Consider the following 20,752-nt stretch of genomic DNA (forward strand, 5'->3'; position numbering starts at 1 on the left):
CCAACTTTCCTTTGTCTTCCTGAGGTTTCTCTTCTGTTGTTCCTCTCTCAGTCCAGACTCGAAGCTCCAGGCAGTCCATCAGCCCCCTACACTCTGTTTGTAGTATCCATGTTCATTATAAGTTTTATGTTATTAAATAGATCTCCATTCATACATACAAATTTAAAGTTTTAAAATTGTCAGTTATATTCATGTAAAGCTGTTAAAAAGTATATATGCAAGAAGAGCTTTATGTACTGTACTTTATTATGCAATCATTTTGTGATATATATGAAGTAATTTATGGAACTGGTAATTAAATATCTGTTTACGGTCATGTGAAACAGTAAACAGGTATGCCCCCCTTATCTTTTTTAAAATATTGTATGTGGACATAGCAGGATTTGATTTTCATACACCCTTGACTCTTATAGCTTGTATTCCTTCTTTTTTTGCCTTTCCTTGATGGATTTACTTGTTGTTCTTCTGGTCAAATTCTGTCTTTAGTTTTTGCCAAACATTTCTGCAGGTACTGTGACCAAAAAAGTTAATCTTAATATATGGTTTCAGAAGTCCTGGTCTTTCCTTGGGTTTTAATGGGACAGTTAAGCTTTCTTCCTGGTGCATCTTCCATTTGCAGCAGTCTTAATTTGCGTAGCCTTTTTCTAATGGTAGATTTGTGTAACTTGACCTGAACAGTGACAAGACCTACTTGTAGATTTCATGACGAAATGAAATTCTTGAATTCTTAGAGAACTTTTTCTAGCATCTTGCATTTCACTTGAGGTCTGAACTTGCTTAGACTAGTTGGCAGTTGTTTGAAATCTTTTCCACTTGTAGATGACCTTCTGGACAGTGGAATGGTTGATTTCCACTTGTTTGGAGATCTTCGTCTTTTCCCACAATTATAAGCATCTTTAACCTTCTTTCTGATGACCATAGAGTTCTTTTGATCTACGGTATCAATGTGACTCCTTGTTAAACTCTTCTTTTCTTTCCCACGGAAGAACAGTGTCTTTAGGCTTAAAGGTTCTAATTCTCCTCCCTTTAGCTTCACACTGTTTCATTTAAGTACAAGAAAGTTATTCAACTTGTTTGAGTCTTTGTATGTTTTCTCAGTTACAAACAAGAGTAAAGAGTAGAGTTCTATCTCTAAAATACACTGACAGATGTTTTGATACTTCATTTAATCTTTGGACACATTAAATAGGCCTTGTATGGCCATTTACTATCTAGTGTTTTAAAGATATTGAAGAAGACTCTAGATGGGGAAAGTGACCCCACCAAATCATTTACATTTTCCTTTTTCCAATTTTCTTCATTATTTTATTTGAAATAATTTATATTTTAGCTTGAGTTGTCAGAAAATAGAAAAAACATTTAATTTACGCTGAACAGTCAGTATAACAAATTGAATACAGTATATGCTACATGACTATTAAGTGCAGCACGGTTTTTAGTGTTGCTTCCTGATATCTGAAGGATATTGTAGTCAAAGTTAAATAAATTTACATCTTCTCACGTCTCTCTGAGTATTTGGTTTGGGTATTTTATTTTTGCCTTCAGATAACTGATTACTATAAATTGGTCCTGTATGAGGAAATAGAATGTGCAAAAATATTATTATTGTTGTATATTTGTCTTTTGTCCTGTATAATTTAGATTTAGATATGGTATAGCTGTGTGTAGATACTGGCAGGTTAAGGTTATATTAAGTGGTCTATAATTTGTTGATATGATTTCATAGTTATCTTCTAATAGTTTAAAAAAAAATCTAAAAATTGGAAAATTAGCACTTTAAAAATGTAATTTTGAGTTTCTTTTTTTAAAGGACAAACCAGATTTCAAGGACCCTGTAAAGGTTAAGCTCGAATTTAAATTGTCTGATGAAGAAAATGGCCCCGTCTTAAATGATCAGCTTCCTACATCAATAAGCGAATCTGTAAGTTTTATACTGTTTTCTTTCTTTATTTCATTACATTCTAATAAAATAACATACATATTTTATTAAAATGATTTGATTAATGTAACATTTGTTTAAAAATGTAAAGTAATATGGAACCATGTCTCAAAATATATATCCAGTCATCTATTTTACATGTACTTATTAGAGAAACTGTAGCCTATATCAACATCTTCAGGCATAAAGCTTGAATGAATTGCAAAATAAATACATATTTTTATTTTATCAATTTTTGTTCAGTGTGGAATGCCTATTTTAATTCATTTACATGCCTCATACATATTTTTGCATTTATCTGCAGCTTCATTTGGGTGACTTTTCAATACATTGTGGTTGATACAAAGGCATTTTATCAATTCCTTTTTGGTAAATGTCATTTTTTTTCAACTATCAGGTGTCTGCTGAGAGTGACTTTTTATTAGCCATTTCAGACAGATTGTTTGTTCTGAGATATAAACATCTTAACAGATACAATATAGATACAATATAACTGTTCCCATTTGTCTTCAGTTAGAGTAGTTGCAATCGTGATTTCATTGCCCTCTTCACATCCTAATATCAAGGTGTGGAAATTAGCCATGAAGTCCGGATGTTCAAGTGAGAGAGGACAACCCTGACAATTGGACAGAAACTCCATGTGAGAACACAAGGGACAGATAGAGAGTTTTACATATGCTGGATACTCTGCAGATGGTAGCAGTAGATTAGCAGAGAAAGAAACACAGGTGTGGTAGATTCCTCTACATTGATAGGAGGCAGGTGACTCATCAATAGAGAGATAGTGATTCATGATGGGGACGTAAGGCAAGGGAGGGTAGGCAAGAGGTTCCAAGATCCCCTGATGTGCTGGTGATACCACATCCAATGAACTGAGAAACTGTGGTCAGGTTTCTAATTCAATGGTAATTCCAGTGAGGACTGCTAAAAGGTCAATACTGTCCTGCCTAACTGCTAGGATACAATATGTATTCCCTGACCTTGCAGACTATAACTGTGTTGTGCCTTTAACTTACCTGGTGACTGACTATTGGCCTTATAAGAGTGACTGGTAGCATAAGGAAACCAAGACTCTTGGAGCCACTAGATGGTGTCCCTGTAGCAGATCAAAACCTTTGATCCCAAACATGATTCAGAATTAATCTGACTGAGGGTTTAAAGCCATGTCATAGAAGAGAGATGTCTTTGGGTCTAGAGCTTGAAGGAAAGGCAAGGAAATTGCAGGAGAAATTAGGCAAGATTTAAGAAAAAAAAGAGAGAGATAAAGAGATGGGTGGTGAGAATGAGAGTACCTGGTTGTACTTTCATGATGTACAAGTGAATGACTCTTCTTACTGGTTACCTAAGGATACAAGGACACTGTAGTTAGGTACAAGGAAGCCATGCAGAGTTTTGTTTCTGTTATTTATTTACTGTATATTATTGTGCTCTCTCTTGCACCTAATGTTTCTGGGATAGGTTCTGGCTCTTCACAACCTAGAAATAGATTAAGGGAATTCACTAACAGATGGATATTCTTCACTTTCACTCACTGGTTTCAGAGCTGTAGCATGCATTTTGTGAAATAAGCACTGTTACTGCCTCAAGTCAGTTATTTAATGCTACTTGGAGCCTACGATGGTCTGGTCATCAGCAGTGGGATGGCATGTGTAAAGTAAATTAGTTTTAATGGCACATGCATGAAGATATAAGTTGTTTTTCTCATCTTCCTAACTTGATCACAGGCCATAAGATTAATAGCTTTCTAGCTCTCTGTCTTATCTAGAGACCATAAAACCTGAAGGAATGCCTTTGTTAACAAAAGAGACTTAAATTGAAGGAGAATTCACTTGTCTCTCTCTCAATTGGATCAGTTGAATAAATACATATATATATATATGGGCGGCACGGTGGCGCAGTGGTAGCGCTGCTGCCTCGCAGTTAGGAGACCTGGGTTCGCTTCCCGGGTCCTCCCTGCGTGGAGTTTGCATGTTCTCCCCGTGTCTGCGTGGGTTTCCTCCGGGCGCTCCGGTTTCCTCCCACAATCCAAAGACATGCAGGTTAGGTGGATTGGCGATTCTACATTGGCCCTAGTGTGTGCTTGGTGTGTGGGTGTGTTTGTGTGTGTCCTGCGGTGGGTTGGCACCCTGCCCAGGATTGGTTCCTGCCTTGTGCCCTGTGTTGGCTGGGATTGGCTCTAGCAGACCCCCGTGACCCTATTCGGATTCAGCGGGTTAGAAAATGGATGGATGGATATATATATATAGTGGGCATGTGAGGAAATGATAGGCCAACGTATAATGATTTGGGGTGCCAACTGGGCCATCCTGTTTAATTGTAAGGCAAAATAAACAAAAATAATGCCTGTCATGGTGGGAAAACTAGCCTTGGCTTTGGGCTTTGAACAAAAGAAATACAGGCAGTCACAGTCAGAGGTTCTGTCTGGTGGTAACTTCTTTCAGTCAATGATACCTCCTTCCGGGAATCAGGTAGCCTTATTCCCACAGGAGTCAGGTGCCCTCACCAGGCAGTTTTTTGGTGCTGCGGGGAGAGGAGAAGAAGATAGTATTATGTCAAATCAAAATAGCTGGCAAACTACAGAAACAGTGTCTTTATGATTTTATGAGTTTGTGTGGAATTCGGACTTGTATGTTACAGCAAAACAGACTGAACACTATGGGCCTTTATTTACATTATAATGATGATGACAATTACTATGATAATTTGTATATACAGCTTGTTTTGTTTGTATATATACTTGTGTTCTGCTATTCTAGATACCCTTCACAATGGATTGTGAGAACAATGAGAAGTGTATTACGGACCTACAACTTACATCAAATACAAACATTGCAGGAAATAGGTATTTTTATTATTTAATAAAACGGTTAAATCTAATTCTTTGAATTGTTACTTTTAAGATCTGTCCACAACTCAAATGATAAGGAAAATGAATGGATTGACTGAAAATATGCACTGAGATTTGTGTTAGGATTACACAACATTGCCTCACCCTGATTTCATTTTTCTTTGAATTTTTATATTTTCCCCAAATCCCTTACCTTTGTCTTGTTAGATTTTTGTTTTATGGTTTTCCTTCTTGCCCAGTCCTTTGTCTTCAATTGTGTTTTGCTTTTTACCCTTGTATTGAGGGTTTAGCATACTCACCAACAAATTGAATGTTTATTTACTGAGTGAAATAAATCTATTGCCTCCATTTTTTTACAAATAACAAAGTAATTGATCTAAAAAGTGAAAATCTATAGCAGTAAATAGAACAAATTAACTTGGAGAGATTATAACAGTAAAGACCACATATTTTCACATATTCAAAATCTAGATAGATAGATAGATAGATAGATAGATAGATAGATAGATAGATAGATAGATAGATAGATAGATAGATAGATAGATAGATAGATAGATACTTTATTAATCCCCAAGGGGAAATTCACATACTCCAGCAACAGCATACTGATAAAAACAATATTACTTAAAGAGTGATAAAAATGCAGTGCAAGTTAAAAAATGCAAGGTGGAGAGTGCAAGGCAGGTATAACAATAGGAAAGTGTTCCTATTGTACAGTATATCAGCATATAACCACTGCACCCATCTTAGGTCAGTCCTTCCTTGATGTAACGTACAATAGAATCATTTATTAGTTCATTTTTCTGTATGGTAATGTAAAGTGTTACAAATATATCTATATGGAAAGTTAATGTCAAAGTTAAATTTAACTTGTTTCCTGAATGGTAGGCCAATGTTGGTATTTTCTGGCATGAAAAGGAGCAATAGAATTTTTTCTGGTTTCTTGATTCTTACTATGGTAGTCAGCTGTTGTTATTACATGTTATTTTTTTCCTATTGCTTTTTCCTTTTTTTTGCATGTTTTTGCACTGTTTACTGACAATACCTGTAAGTGTATTCTCTAGTTTGATCTTCTGTACCAACTATATTTGGGGTTTTTTTGTGCTGTATGGTGATCTTATGCAGTCCATCTACCCCCACACACCCATCAACTCATCTCTACCTATTTACATTTAAGTCTGTGTCTTGCAATTTTATGATATATTTATCATATTCCTGAAAGATTGTGTTTTTGTGTTTGATTGGTTGAGTAATTTGGTGTTTTGCAGTGTTCACCCCTACATCATCAAGCCTGGCCAGGACAAGTTCTCATTATCAGTTTCAATTATAAACAAAAGAGACAGTGCCTACAATGCTAGAATTCTGATGGGCTACTCTCAAAATATTAATTATGTGAGGACAGAGGTAAGTAGCCTTTAATTTTAATTAAAAATGGCAAATATGTATATTTATTATCATCTCTGTTTTCTCTTTGTTTGATCCACTTTCACATTCATCTGCTGTCTGTATGGTGTTTATATGTTGGTTGCTTTTTTACCATGTAATTTGATTGTCCCCCAACATCCCCAAAGACATGTATATTAAGTTAACTGGAAATTCTAAAATAGTTCCTGGGATGGACAGGCACTCCATAAAGAATTGTTTTCTTCTTATGCCACCAAGGCAGCCAAGACAACCTCCGGCCCAGTGTAATATCCAGAATTTAACCGAGCGGATGTTATGTAGTTTGTTGTAAATTGGTGTTACTTGACAGCATTTGTCCAACAGCTAAGTTATAAACTGTATGAAGTTACTTTCATTGTGGAGTTTGTATATTCATGGTGGTTTCCCTGTGTGAGCTTTTGTCATATACAGTAGCTAATCTTATTTAGACAAGAAAATTAGGTTGTGGTTTTTTTTTTTTTTTAGCTTAATGGGGTTTTTCATGTTTGTTCCTTTGTTTGAAATGTGTTATTATATATTTTTGTTATTTTAAATAAAATAAAATTAAAGAGAAAATAGAGCTTGGCTTGAAGTAGACTTGTTTACCATTCAGTCAAAATATAGGACACAGATTATGTATGAAAAGATTATAAATATCACATATATTTTTATACTGCATCTTGTTACTCAAGGTCATTGAATCCTGTTAAGTTTTTCATCAGAGTATCATTTGTCCACTTGTAACAGTTTTGGTAAGTCTGCCTGGTTCTTATACAGCAGATTAATCCCATTATCACAAGAGTCACAGAGTTACAAAAAAGCCATTTGCTAAACTATTGTTTTTTTCTAAACCCCCTCCACACATTTCCTTAGCAGCCTAGTCTTTTGCTTTCACCTTTCCTTTAGCAGATGGATTTTTGAAAAAAAGGAAGGTTGGCTTGGATTGGTTTCTCGTATTCTTGCTGAAATTTAGTTTCTTTTCCTTCTTTTGATGAGTTTTGGACCAAATGTTCTCAAAGATGCCTTGATATAGCATAGAATCTACTATGCATCTCATACTGGAGTCACAACAAAATAGTTTGTTCAGTAACGTGACTGCAGATCAAGATTTCATGCATCACAATCACCTTACAGTCTTTAGGGTACACAGAATCCCTGAAACTTCTACAGACATTCTTTAGGATTGAATACTCTCTAGTTTTCATCCGTTAGGACTTTAATAGTGTAGTTATTACCTGGGGGACTCCTGCTATTCCTTAGAGATTGTGAAATGTATGGATGGTCTGCCTCAGAAGGCAGTGCCTTTTCAAGCATCATCAAATCTTAGTTGTTTACCTACATTTCACTTTTAAGGTTTTTTTATTTAGTCACATTTACATAATTACATGTGTCTTTTTAGCTGCATCTTATCACCATACTTATGAAGACACTCTATTCCTAAAACTTAGGCAAGCTGTGTTTTTTTGGGAAAGCCAAGAGAAAAGAACTACAGTAGTAGTTTGCATTAATAAGGTGGGTATCTTCATGTCATGGGTGACTACCATAGCCATCAGTTTCTCATGTTCTTTTATCACTTTTATTAAGTGATCCCAGCCATGTTGAATCATTTTGGCTGCCTCTCTAGTAACACACTGCAGTTTCTTTAAATTTTGTTTCTCAGGTCAATAAATCAGGCAATGGAGCTGATAGTGATAACAAGCTAAATTTCACAACAATAATAAAGACAGTCGGAGGTCAATCATCACTTTGAAAAGTATTAGTTTATATGGGAGAAATATGTGCTAATTGTATTTAGCGTTGGTATTTTATATTCATAATCCCTTTAAGATTACTATTAATGCATGCATCTTAGTGTGTAGATTCAATCACTATTTCCACCTACTTTCCCTTGTTTACGAGTGGTGACCATACAGATTTCTGTCTCCAACAGTGGCATACTTGATTTAAATTGTTTCTTTCATTCTCCCTGGTTACGCTTCTTATCACCATTATGTTGTCTGCATACTTGACAATGGAACAATTGTCATTGTTCTGTCTCTGGCCACTGATATTTATGGTAAATAGTAAAAGAAACAGATACACTATCTTGAAGTGCACATTTTTTTGACTGAATGCCTTTTAACTGTATGCAAACAAATACATAGAAAAATGTGAATCTGAAACACAATATATATGGTTCAACATTTATTATATGGACTGACAGTATTGAATGCTAAAGACAAATCCAGAGATGGCACTCCAAGATTAGATTAGAATCAGGCTTATCAAGACAAGAGTAAGATAACCAGCAATGTGCCCTCTATATGGTTTACACAATAAGTAAATTGTTTTTTTATCTCTTTATTGTCATTTATCTATCTTTAAGATTTAGCCTCAAGCATTAAAATGTTCTTCACCAAATGTTGAATGTTTTTAATTGACATCTACTGTAAGTCAGGGTTATTGACCTATACTTATTCAGACTGTTTTTCTTGCTGACCTATGGAAATGAGGTAATAACTGACTTTGTACACATCACATACAATATCAGAGCTCAAAGACCAGTTAAAGAGAAAGAGAAAGGTGTGAAGGGCTCCATTATATGCAGTCAGGTCCACGAGTCAGTTGGTTTGGACTTGGGGCAAAGATTTCTCCACTTTCACCATGCCGAGCTCCATCACAGAAAATGTAATTCCTGAAAGTGTTCTACGGCGGGGTGTCCAGTTCTGATCCCTAAGACAGCAGTAGCTGCTTGTTTTCCTTCCTGACAATTTCTTCAATCAAGGACCAATTGCTGCATTTTAATTGCAGTATTTTTAAAAAATCCATCCTCTACATTGATTTTTTTTTCCTTTAATGGCAGCCAAACAAAAATGAGATGTGAAGTAAGCCAACAGATGACCCGCTAACTCCAACCTATTTCTCTTTATCCAGTTTATTAATTAGAAGACAATTCTTGTTGTTAATTAAACCCGTTATTTACTTCCATGGCTTGCTGCCGCTCTCATTCTACCAGAGTAGACATTTCTAAAACAGTCCATTTTCTTTTTCCTAAGAGAACCATCAAAGTTTTATATGGACCTGAGCAGATCAACATTACTGAGACCTTCACCTACCTTTATTTTCAAATATTGTATGATGGGCATAGGTTGCTAATTGTGTGTTGGCTAACTTAACGTCTCATTATTGTTTAACTGTTAATCTAACAAAAAAGGAACAAAAGGGGTCTGCTTCTTAAATAGCAAGTTAGTTACAAATAAAGTAAAAGAAGTTAATTAGCAGCAGAAACTGGTCACTAAAAATGAAAATCTGAAGCCACAGCGGCCCTGCAGGATTAGGGTTGGACAGCCATGTTCTATAGCATCCGCTATACTTGTTCATTTTTGATACTGAACTAGTTTAAAATCTTAAATAAACAGATACATATTTGCCAATATAACATCTATTTAATGGAATTAAGTTTGGTAAAGTTCATACATGTAAAAAAATAAAAACATACAACCAAATTTCAATAAAAATCATCATAAACGAACCACCCACAACATATTAACACAAATTTACTAAAACATCATTATTAAAACCACCTTATGGATAAGATAAGTTCATGCATAAAGTAGCTGGTTGATAAGTACACTTAACAAATTCTTGTAGTCCTAATTATAATTGACCTGAGCCATTTACTAAGCAGAAGAAGACTAAACCGATGTAGCACTGGCATTGAAAGCTCACATAAGATCTTTTTTTAATTGTCGTTCCTGTTATGACTGTTCCATGAAAGTCCTGACAGATCACTTTGATTCAGTCAAGTGACAGAGATTAAAGGGACATTACAAATGTTCAGTTCGTTGTAGCAAAGAGCAGAATTGAGCTGTAAAGATATGGATCATAAGGTTAAAAGGAGTTCACCAAATTTGCAGTCCAGAAACACACCTGCATTTATCCTACTTTTCCAACACAATGCAAACACATCTTGATTTTAACAGAAATGTTATCTAAAGGCCCTGTCAAATGGTATGATTTTCCCCATGATTTTAAGTTTCAGACTTTATTTATGGGCGGCACGGTGGCGCAGTGGTAGCGCTGCTGCCTCGCAGTTAGGAGACCCAGGTTCGCTTCCCGGGTCCTCCCTGCGTGGAGTTTGCATGTTCTCCCCGTGTCTGCGTGGGTTTCCTCCGGGCGCTCTGGTTTCCTCCCACAATCCAAAGACATGCAGGTTAGGTGGATTGGCGATTCTAAATTGGCCCTAGTGTGTGCTTGGTGTGTTTGTGTGTGTCCTGCAGTGGGTTGGCACCCTGCCCAGGATTGGTTCCTGCCCTGTGTTGGCTGGGATTGGCTCCAGCAGACCCCCGTGACCCTGTATTTGGATTCAGCGGGTTAGAAAATGGATGGACTTTATTTATATAATCTTAACAATTCAGGGGCAGTCAAGATACACATCTCCCAGCAACTCAGTCCAACCATTCTGCAACTCACCCTGACAAAGTCAAACAGTCTTAAATCATTGGGCTGAGCTCTGCATAAGCAAGACCTTAGAGCCAATGAGCTCACACCCAGAAGTGTGATGCATTTAATTCAAATACCATGAACAAGAAATAAGAGTGGTTTTGAACCTCTCAAATAGAAAAGGGGATTGACTGTCTGATGTCTCTATTTATGTACATTGAAAGAATGGAAAAAAGAAATAAAGAAGGGAAAGATTGCAGCTGAATTCATCATACCTGTAAAGAATTTGTACAGCACTAGCTCTGTCACACAGCACATTATTTGCTGCCAGAAAAAAGGGATTGGTCTTCTGTGAAGGTTTGTGAATGAGTGTGCAGTGCAGTGCAGGGCTGGCACACTGAATAGGCTTAGCCCCTGTCCAAAATCTTTCAGGCTCCAATTTACCCTGAAAAGCATCAAATACGTTAAGAACATAGATGGATGGATAATATAATGTAATGTAAGTGCATGTTAACTTTTTCTCTATGTATTTTTTATTTTTGTACAGCCAAGAGAGAAAGACTGTGAATCCAATCATAATATAACATGTGCAGTAGGATATCCATTTCTAAGAAATAATGAAAAGGTATGGAAGCTTCTTTAATTTTTCTCTTTCACTTACAGGAGATGAGATGGAAGACATCCCCTTACTATTACATCATTTGCCACATTTCCTTTAGCTTACTTTCCTTGAATCCTAGCGCTTCTTCTCATTTTCATTTTCAACAAGAAACATTTATTTGACAAACTCTGAAACCACATGAAGTGATATACATGGGAAAGGTGCTATATAAATAAAATGTATTATTATTATTGTTAATATAATTGAACTAAGCTATTCACAAAATTATTTTTAAGCATAAAGTTGTTAGAAAATAATTTACTACTTTATAAAAGATGCTCCAGCTTTGAAAAGTCCATGAATAGTTTTAGAATGCTAATAAAATATTCTCTATACTTTTGGAATGATTTTCTTTTTGAGTTTCATCAAGAGACTCTGGTTTCCCACCTACATGAAAACAGTTGTGCTTGTTATTGGCCTTGTGAAAGTGAAGTTGTGTGCATTAGCTGCGATGAACTGGTGCTTCATCCACAGTTGGTTCCTGCATTGTGCCCAATGCTGCTGAGATAGTCTCTGGTTCTCTATACACTTGAATTGGAATAACTTGTTATAGAATATTATACTGTAATATAGGCTGCACTGTGGTGCAGTGGGTAGTGCTGCTACCTCGCAGTAAGGAGACCTGGGTGCACTTCCCGGGTCCTCCTTGCGTGGAGGTTGCATGTTCTCCCCGTGTCTGCGTGGGTTTCCTCCAGGTGCTGTGGTTTTCTCCCACAGTCCAAAGAGATGCAGGTTGGGTGGATTGGCGATTTTAAATTGGGCTTGGTGTGTGGGTGTGTGTCCTGTAGTGGGTTGGCACCCTGCCTGGGATTGGTTCCTGCCTTGTGCCCTGTGTTGGCTGGGATTGGCTCTGGCAGACCCCCATGACCCTGTGTTCGGATTCAGCGGGTTAGAAAATGGAGGGATGGATATTGTAATATACTTTGTCTTTGTCAATTTGAGGACATTGTTGTATCCTTGTCATTCTTTTCATTCTGAAAAAAATCTCAATATTCTTTGTACTACCTCATTTTAATTACTGCAGAGCTCCATTATTATACATACCCTTTAGGGCTGTAGCAGAATACATTTCCTCTCATTTTATACTATGTTTTATTTATTAGTCCTTTTGAAGGCTATAATGGTAACAATTCAGGCCACATTTAACAGTCAATAATTTACTGCTCCTAATGGGGAATTCCCAAGAACTTTTAGAATTTCTGAAATACAGAATTACTTCTACTTGTCTTGGACCTGTTCCTGAGTATTCAGTTTGGCTCTGCTTAGTATAACATACATAGGAAGTATCATAACTAGATGCCTAAAGAAGCTCAACCAAGTCCTCCCAATTTGGAGAAACCTTCGCTCTACCCAAGTCCAATGTATTTCTCAAATTTTTTTATTCCTCATTTCAGGTGTGCCATTCCACATGAATAATAATCAGTTTTTCAATTTCATGATTCATGAGCAAAACTTCAAAATGTTTTTGCTCCTTCCCTCAAGGTTTGCTTTCAGAGTGTAATCCTCTTGCGTCCTAGAGGAAGCTATAACTCCAGACCCTGACATGCTAAATCCCATCCACCTGGGAAACAGCAGATCAAAATCAAAGGAGAAAAGAAGAAACAAAAAAACCAAAAGCAGCAGAGCTGCATCCAATAGGCCATGAACTTTAATATTCTGTGCATGAAAATCATGAGGGGAAGCAAGACACAACTGTTTAGAGCTGCACTCATTCTAATAGATTCAAATTGACACCAAGAATGTGGACATAATTTTTACCACTCAAATATGAAAACTATTAGCATTTCATAGTATAAGGCGTATAGTCAAAAAAGCCGTCTTCGTGCAAATCATGTATGAGACCTGAGCTGAGCAAGGAAAGTGGGTTGGCTCAGAGTTTCTTTCCCAGAAGGGATTTTTTTAGTTGTTGTTATTATTCATTTTTATTACACTCTAATAGTTGTAATAGTATAGTATAGTATAGTTCTTTACCTGTCTTGCAGTTATCCTGTGTTTATGTATATGTTGCACCTGTGGTCCTGAAAAATGTGATTTTGTGCCACTGTATACTGCAATACGGTGTATTGATGGTATGACAATAAGGCCACTTGACTTGACTTAACTTGATTCTCTTAAAGCTGAGATTTATTTTACATTAGATTCTACTTTTCATAAGCATTCATAGGTGGCACAGTGTGGAACCACTTAAAACATTCTGCTTTCCTTTCGGAAAATTGCCTAAAACTTGTGTTCCAGTCACAGGTAATGTCCGTATTTTTCCAAAAAACGTAAAAAAGTTCACTATTCAAGATGAAGTATCGCTATCCAGCACATATCTACATCTTATCACACATGCAGTCTTCACTTTTTGTATCTTCCCAGCAACTGCAATGTCCTCAGCAATTGCAACGTACACAACAACAACAACAACAACATTTATTTATATAGTGCATTTTCATACAAAAAGTAGCTCAAAGTGCTTTACATAATGAAGAATAGAAAAACAAAAGACACAGTAAGAAAATAAAATAAGTCAACATTAATTAACATAGAATAAAAGTAAGGTCCGATGGCCAGGGTGGACAGAAAAAACAAAAAACAACTCCAGACAGCTTGAGAAAAAAATAAAATCTGTAGGGATTCCAGACCATTAGACTGCCCAGTCCCCTCTGACAATCCCAGCACAATCCCATTAGATGCTTCTGGACTGCATACTGAGAAATTTTGTCTGCTGTCAGAGATGGCTGGGGAAGCGACCCGGCCAGGACGCCCAGGAGGACCGGAGGAGGGCTTGCGCTTTTCCCAGACCATGTGGGGGCGACCACCCTGGTTGCTTTGGGGACCACGGGTAGGGAGCTTGGAAGTTCAACCCTGTAGGGGCCCGTGGTCGCCGCCAGGAGGCGCTTCGCTGTCTTCGGAGCCCTGGACCTCAGCACTTCCGCCACACCTGGAAGTGCTGGGGGGAAAAGGAACAGGGACACCCAGAGTGCTTCCGGGTGCGCAGCCGGCACTTCCGCCACCCAGGGGAGTGTCGGCGGAGGAGTGTCGGGAAGCACCTGGAGCTTGTCCGGGTGTGGATATAAGGGGCCACCTCCCTCCATTCGATGGCTGGAGTCGGGTGGAGGAGGACAAGAGCTCGAAGGAGAGGAGTGGAGGCGGACCAGAGAGGACTAAAGGCATTGTATTGAGGCCTGGACTAAAGGGGTGATTGGTGCTGTGGCACTAGGTTTGTGCACTTTATCAGCTATACATTTATGTGAACGTGTGTGTGGTGAAACATCATGTCTTCCTGTCTGTGTCCGGGCTGTACCCCACACCACTAATGGCAACATTTCCTTAATGTATTAATTTCGTATTTTCAAACTGTCCCAAGTCAAAATTTATTTTTTCTCTATTTTCTGAGAGGAATATCTGGGAAACTCTCTCACCCCTGTTGGATCATCAGTTTGCAAGAACCTATTAGAGGTCACCCAAAAGTCATTTTGTAGGAGATCTTTAAACACACATCCCAAATCTTTGCCTTTCCATAGCTCTGGACTTCCTGAACTACCAGTTCTTCTGATCCAGAGAGTCGCTGGCTAATACTGTTTACAAGGTATGCCAGTTGGTCTTACGGTCACCAACAAAACTAGAAGCAAACATGGTGCTGCTATAACTCATTGTCCTTGCCTCCACAAGTGTATTCTGTCATTGGATTTTCCCAAAACACTGTCAATACCAATTTGTATCTCTGTGTTATTTCTAGGTGGCAACTTAGACCTGAATTGCTCTGGTGCCTGGTACTCCTATTATAACTTTTTAATATAAGAAAAACAAAAGATCTGTGCATGCTGATGGAAAAATGAAAAGCAACTGTTTGTGAAATGAGATAGCTACACTTAGAGCTTGTGTAGTTACACAAAATGTTGTGACTTTGTTTTATCCCCTATTGTGCAGTGAGCTATTACAACTTGGAAAACACACAAAAGCTTGTTAGGCACACTAATAAGATTCAGATGTCTGGTTAGGTCAACTTAAAAAGGGCTTCAACTCAAAGATTACATCTCAAGGAGATAAAAGGCACATTTATAGTATTTTTCTGTCTGTTCTATAATGCCTCAATAATTGCCAGAAAAACAAGGCGGTGGACTCCTGGTTTGTAGCAAGCTGAGACATCTTCTGATTGGGTTGCCAGACACTATTGATTAAGCAGCTCCACTGTGCCCTGACGTCAAGCAAGATTTCACCTAACCATTCCAAGATCCAATCAACTGTACACACAAAAGCACACAAACTCATCAGACAGGTCTATCTAAGAGATTGTTTCAGATTTGGCAAGCATACTTTTGGTGAATGGCAGATGCAAATTTCAGACCAGTGATGGGATAATGAGGTACTGGTTCCATGATGCTGGCTTTAGATGACCTGTCAGATGCCCTCTGCTTATAATGTGACTTAACTCTACAGTAAGATAATATCAGACCACATTCTTTTATGGTCACAACTGACCTCAGGAGTGGTGTCCAGGTGCTGTCTTTGTCTGCATTCTCTCTTGACCTTAGCTGAGTACAGCAGCTTTTGGATGCCCTGGAGTGCAGCATATAGAGATGTGACCCCCATAACTGCCAACAGCCAGCTACTTTGTCGCGCCCTTCTGCAGAAATGGGATAACATTCCAAAGTTGCAGATTCAGAGATTCCAGATGTGTCAAGCAGTGTTAGCTGCAAGAGACAGTCACACAAGTGCTGAAAAACTCACAAGATGACTCTTGTTATTGTTCAAAGATGTTATTATTTTCCTGTTGTGGTTTCTGTTGTACTCTCTTCCTATTATTCATAGTTATATATTGTCATGCAACAGCAAGTTTTCAGTCAAACAATGAGCGTTGTATTTCTTGTTCAGTAGAGTTTTAGAATTTCCACATACTCCTAAAATTTCCATTGTGAGCAAGTCCAGAGCAGTAGATAACTCACTTCTCATAAAGTAGTAAGTTGGGAGTAGAGTCAAGTTCAAATACAGTATATTGATCCACTACTCTTCAACATCTCTCACAATCTCTAGCTCCTATTTTTCCAATGAAGTAACATTTTTATGATTTCTATGGGTCATCTCGGATTTCCAAGGTCTAATCTATCTAGATCGAACTCATACATGCTCTCCAAACTCTTTGTGTTTGTTTGTTTTCTTTTCTTTTTTATATACTACCTGGCCCGGTGCAGAGGTGGTTCTCATTTTCTTTGTTGTGGGTGAACTTTTGTTTTTATTTTCCTGTTAGTGAATTGTACATTGTTTTGCCCTTTTCCTTAGACCAACTTAGAATGGTAACCCTTCCAGAAGCACAATGTCCCTGAACATTTAGCTTTAAGAATCCTTCAAGAATTCAAATTTCTCCATCATATGTAGATCACATTTCTTGAAAGGCACTATTGTATGAAATATCAGATTATAGGTAATACCCTTCAGTTTAATTTGACCAAATGTATCGCTCATACCTTATTTGAGGCTGCGAGAAATTTGCTTGTAAAAAACACAATTGAGGAAAACAACAATGGAATCCAAAAAAGTAATAAAATATGTGCAGACCTACCAATTATGATATTCTTTAAGTTAGCCTTAACAGGCAAGCATTATGTATACAAATATAATTTTCTTCTTATAAACCCAAAGTAACCTAAAGTTAGTGTCTGTTTAGTTGTTTTAAGAAAAATAACAAAGGGGACAGCACACTGGAGACAAAACATTACGCACTAGGAGCTTTCATGATATTAACTGATTTTGTGTATGACTGTTATTTTTATTTTTGCCAAAATTTTCCATGTCGAGCTACAAAAGTGCACAACACATCCAAGTTAACACAGTTTAATTTTTTTTTCTTTTTTACCAGGATTCATTTGAAATTATATTTCAATTTAACACCTCCTCTCTCTTGGATAATATCACAATCCATTTATATGCCACAAGGTATGTATAAGTACTTCTTGGTTATACATCAATGACTATTTGAACTGATATGTTTTCTGCTAATGCTATTATGGTGGCCAATATGTGCAAAACCAGGATGCTGATAAACTAGTGCAGGATATGAAATAGACCTGCAAGTGAGAAAAGAAGGAAAGTGTTAGAGATAGGAAAGTGTGTACTTAATTTATAGTCGTAAGTAGGAAACCTGTCTCTAGTGCACAACATATAAGGTTCAGATTTAATAGTTTACTTGCTGTTTTTCTTTCTTTCAATGAGCTTGACGTTTTTTGGCCCAAAGTGTTTGGGTGGATTGGCAGTGGTGAATTAAAGCTCTTCTCACATGTATGGACAATTACAGTATTTCATTTTGGATAAACTACAAAATATTAATTGGGTTGTCAAGAAGGTATTTAGGTGCACATAAGGTGGTTGGACCATCTTGAAGGAAGAATAGGAGAACATAGGTTGGAGTCTAGGTATGTTAGTGTTTGAATGTCTGTAGAATCGTGTCAACAAATATAGGGAGAAAGTGAAAAGAAAAAAAGTAATCTAACCAAAATGTCTGCATTATCTATAGATTGTCATGTTCCTCTCAGCAAAGTAAGACAAATCATCAGTTTGATTGTCAATAGCAAAACAGTATATTGGACAAAGGCCATTACTCTGGGCTTAGAGACTGCTTTTTTTTCTAAATTTGTCTTTGAACAAAGTAGGGTCAGAGGTTTCCTATTTTTGCCAAACCATTTTTAGTGAGGTACAAGAGTTCCTCAAAACACTCCAGCAAAACATTTTAAAAGCAAAATCAGTTTATATAGGACAATGGTCCCCAACTCCAGTCCTGAAGGGCCCAGTGGCTGCAGGTTTTCTTTCTAACTCTTAATTAGTTCATTCTTAATTAGTGAACTGTTTTTTCTCCTAATTAACTTCTTTTGGATGTAACACCAAGTGACACAACAGTAAGTACGATGCTTAAAAAAAAAGTAATTCAATTCTAAAAAATTCACCTTACTATTAAACCCAGCTTGTTGTTTTCTGGCCTGTAGATGATAGAATCTTTTGTGTCCTGTTAATAAAAAAGGAGATTTGGAAAATGAATGAATGTATAGCTGCATCATTAAGACAATGATATTTCTTTGCAGTGACAGTGAGGAGCCTGAATCCACTTACTCTGATAATTATAACAGCATCATAATCCCAGTGAAATATGAAGCTGAAATACATTTCCTAAGGTATGTAGATCTATCAGGAGCCTAATAGTAAAATGCCGTAAATTTAGCTGGAGTTTCAGTTGACAAATCAGAGGAAGTCAAAATTGGGCAAAAAAATTAGCAACTTTCTACTATTTAAAAAAATTAAGCTTCTGGTACTTTCAGAAAACTCTAAAAATTACTCATAATTAAGGTCTTTAAAGTACTGTATGTAAGATGAAACAATTTAATTGTTTGCATTCTGTGGATTTTGAAATATCACTTATGCTATTGATTATGAATTATTTTTATTGTATCATAATTTTCTTAATCAGCAGTTTAATTGTTCTAAAAATGCTTTATATTTTGATAAAGTTATGTATTTTGATACATATATAATGCTACAATTCCTAAAAAGTACTTAATCTCAGAAGCATTTTATAATTTTGTAATTAACAAATATGTTTTATGTATACAGTAAAACCTTGGATTGCAAGTAACTTGGTTTGCGAGTGTTTAGCAAGATGAGCTAAAATTTTTAATAAATTTTAACTTGATAAACGAACGAGGTCTTGCAATACGAGTAGTGCTGCTGAGCGCTATGTGATCACAACTGAGTTGATGGTTCTTCTCTCTCTCTCTCTCTCTCCCTTTCTCTCCCCCTTTGCGGGATTATTGGTGATCGTATCCCTTACTCGGTCCCAGTCAGCGTGCCTCACTCATATAGTCAACATCCGTACGAGCGTATACTGTTTACTATAGCATTGTGATCACGGGTGTGTGTTGTAACGTGTAAGTCCCTGTCTTGCACCCCAAAACACAAATCTGAGTCTCAGTACTTTAGCAACATCAGCTTTCTCCAGCTTGAAACAGGAACAGCACGGATATTTATTGTAGCGGGATCTGCCACTAACCATACACAGACACAGCAGTCAGGGAGGGTCAGGGCCAGGTTAGTGTCCAAGTAATCCTGTGCCCTGTGCATTTATTATGTTACTTGCATCACCTTTCAATGGCAGGCGCTTATAACATGTCTGCAACCTTTTCGGATTCGCTTTTACGGCAAACTGCTACAGCGCTGGGAGCCTGCAGTTGCTTTAGGATGCTCTTCCACATGTCGTCTGGTTGGGTGGAATCCCAAAAGAGTTTAGAAACCTTACAGTGCATAAAGCATTTTTTTTATTTTGTGACCAAGTGTAGTGACTCTTCAGGCAAAAGCAACTGTCATTGGATAGGTTTCCTTGTTAAAGTCACAAAAAAAAGAAAAAGATTCCAGTGAGCCAACAGATAGCATGGATTCCGTTAGTCAGAGTGAAAGCCGACCTACACAATAACCCTCCTCCTCCTCTCTCGTCTCCCTCACACCAGCCATGATTCTTTTCAAAGGTAAAGTGCAGGTTAATTTGTTTTATGTATTTGTACTTTATATTTTTTATTAATCTTTATTATATGAACATTTTTGGGTTGTGGAACGAATCATCTGAGTTTCCATTATTGCTTATGGGAAAATTCACTTTGATATACAAGTGCTTTGGATTACAAGCACGTTTCCGGAAAAATTATGCTCGCAATCCAAGGTTCAACTGTAACATCAATTTTTTGGCACAAAATTATGTAGTTTATGATCAAAGCCATTTTTAGATTCATAAGAGCTCTAGGATATCCAGTAGCGCAAGTGTATTTTGTTTGAAATCTCTGTATAAAATAAATAATATTGTAACATGTTTATTTAATATCACTTTAGATTATTTTTTTAAATCAACAAATTTCTAGAATCTGGAAAAACCCATTGTACATAAATTATATAACAAACCTTACATTGCAAATTTACTTACATGTTGTTGTGTATACGCAATTGTTTCACTAACATAACTATTCAGTCCTAAAGTAGTCATCACACCATCCGGTATGAAGAAAAACATATTTAACTTCCCAACGTTTCCAATATTGCTGTATCCAGCCTGAACAACTTTTGCTTATCTCAGAAGTGGACACAATTTTCATAATTTGGGCTCTATACTCTACCACAATGGATTTGAAATTAAGAAATAACTACTGTACATGATTGAAGTGTAGGCATTCAGTATAAATTCAAAGGGTTTAACAAAAGTATCGTATGAAACATTTACGAATGACAGCCATTTCTATACATGATCCCCCCATTTTCAGGGGCTCAAAAGTATTTGGACATTTGAATGACAAGCTGTTCCATAGCCAGCTGTTAGCAGGTCCCTTATTACTTCATTAACTATTAATCAGGTAGAAGGTCTGCAGTTGATTTCAAGTGTGGAATTTCAAATATTGGAACTCTCAATATGAGGTCCAAAGGGCTGTCCATGCAAGTAAAACAGTCC

At 37.0% G+C, this 20,752-nt stretch overlaps 1 protein-coding gene across 1 annotated transcript in view; it reads left to right on the plus strand.

Moving 5' to 3' along the window:
- The window catches only part of itga1 (integrin, alpha 1), a 165,531-nt gene that overhangs the window by 126,033 nt on the left and 18,746 nt on the right, over positions 1–20,752 (plus strand). The window contains exons 18-23 of the mRNA XM_039758094.1: positions 1,811–1,921; positions 4,696–4,781; positions 6,056–6,191; positions 11,179–11,256; positions 17,135–17,211; positions 18,351–18,440. Of these exons, the coding sequence (XP_039614028.1) occupies positions 1,811–1,921; positions 4,696–4,781; positions 6,056–6,191; positions 11,179–11,256; positions 17,135–17,211; positions 18,351–18,440 (578 nt within the window). The remainder of the gene's footprint in view (positions 1–1,810; positions 1,922–4,695; positions 4,782–6,055; positions 6,192–11,178; positions 11,257–17,134; positions 17,212–18,350; positions 18,441–20,752) is intronic.

The sequence above is a fragment of the Polypterus senegalus genome, chromosome 7 (genome assembly GCF_016835505.1).
Source record: "Polypterus senegalus isolate Bchr_013 chromosome 7, ASM1683550v1, whole genome shotgun sequence".
NCBI classification, from domain to species: domain Eukaryota; kingdom Metazoa; phylum Chordata; class Cladistia; order Polypteriformes; family Polypteridae; genus Polypterus; species Polypterus senegalus.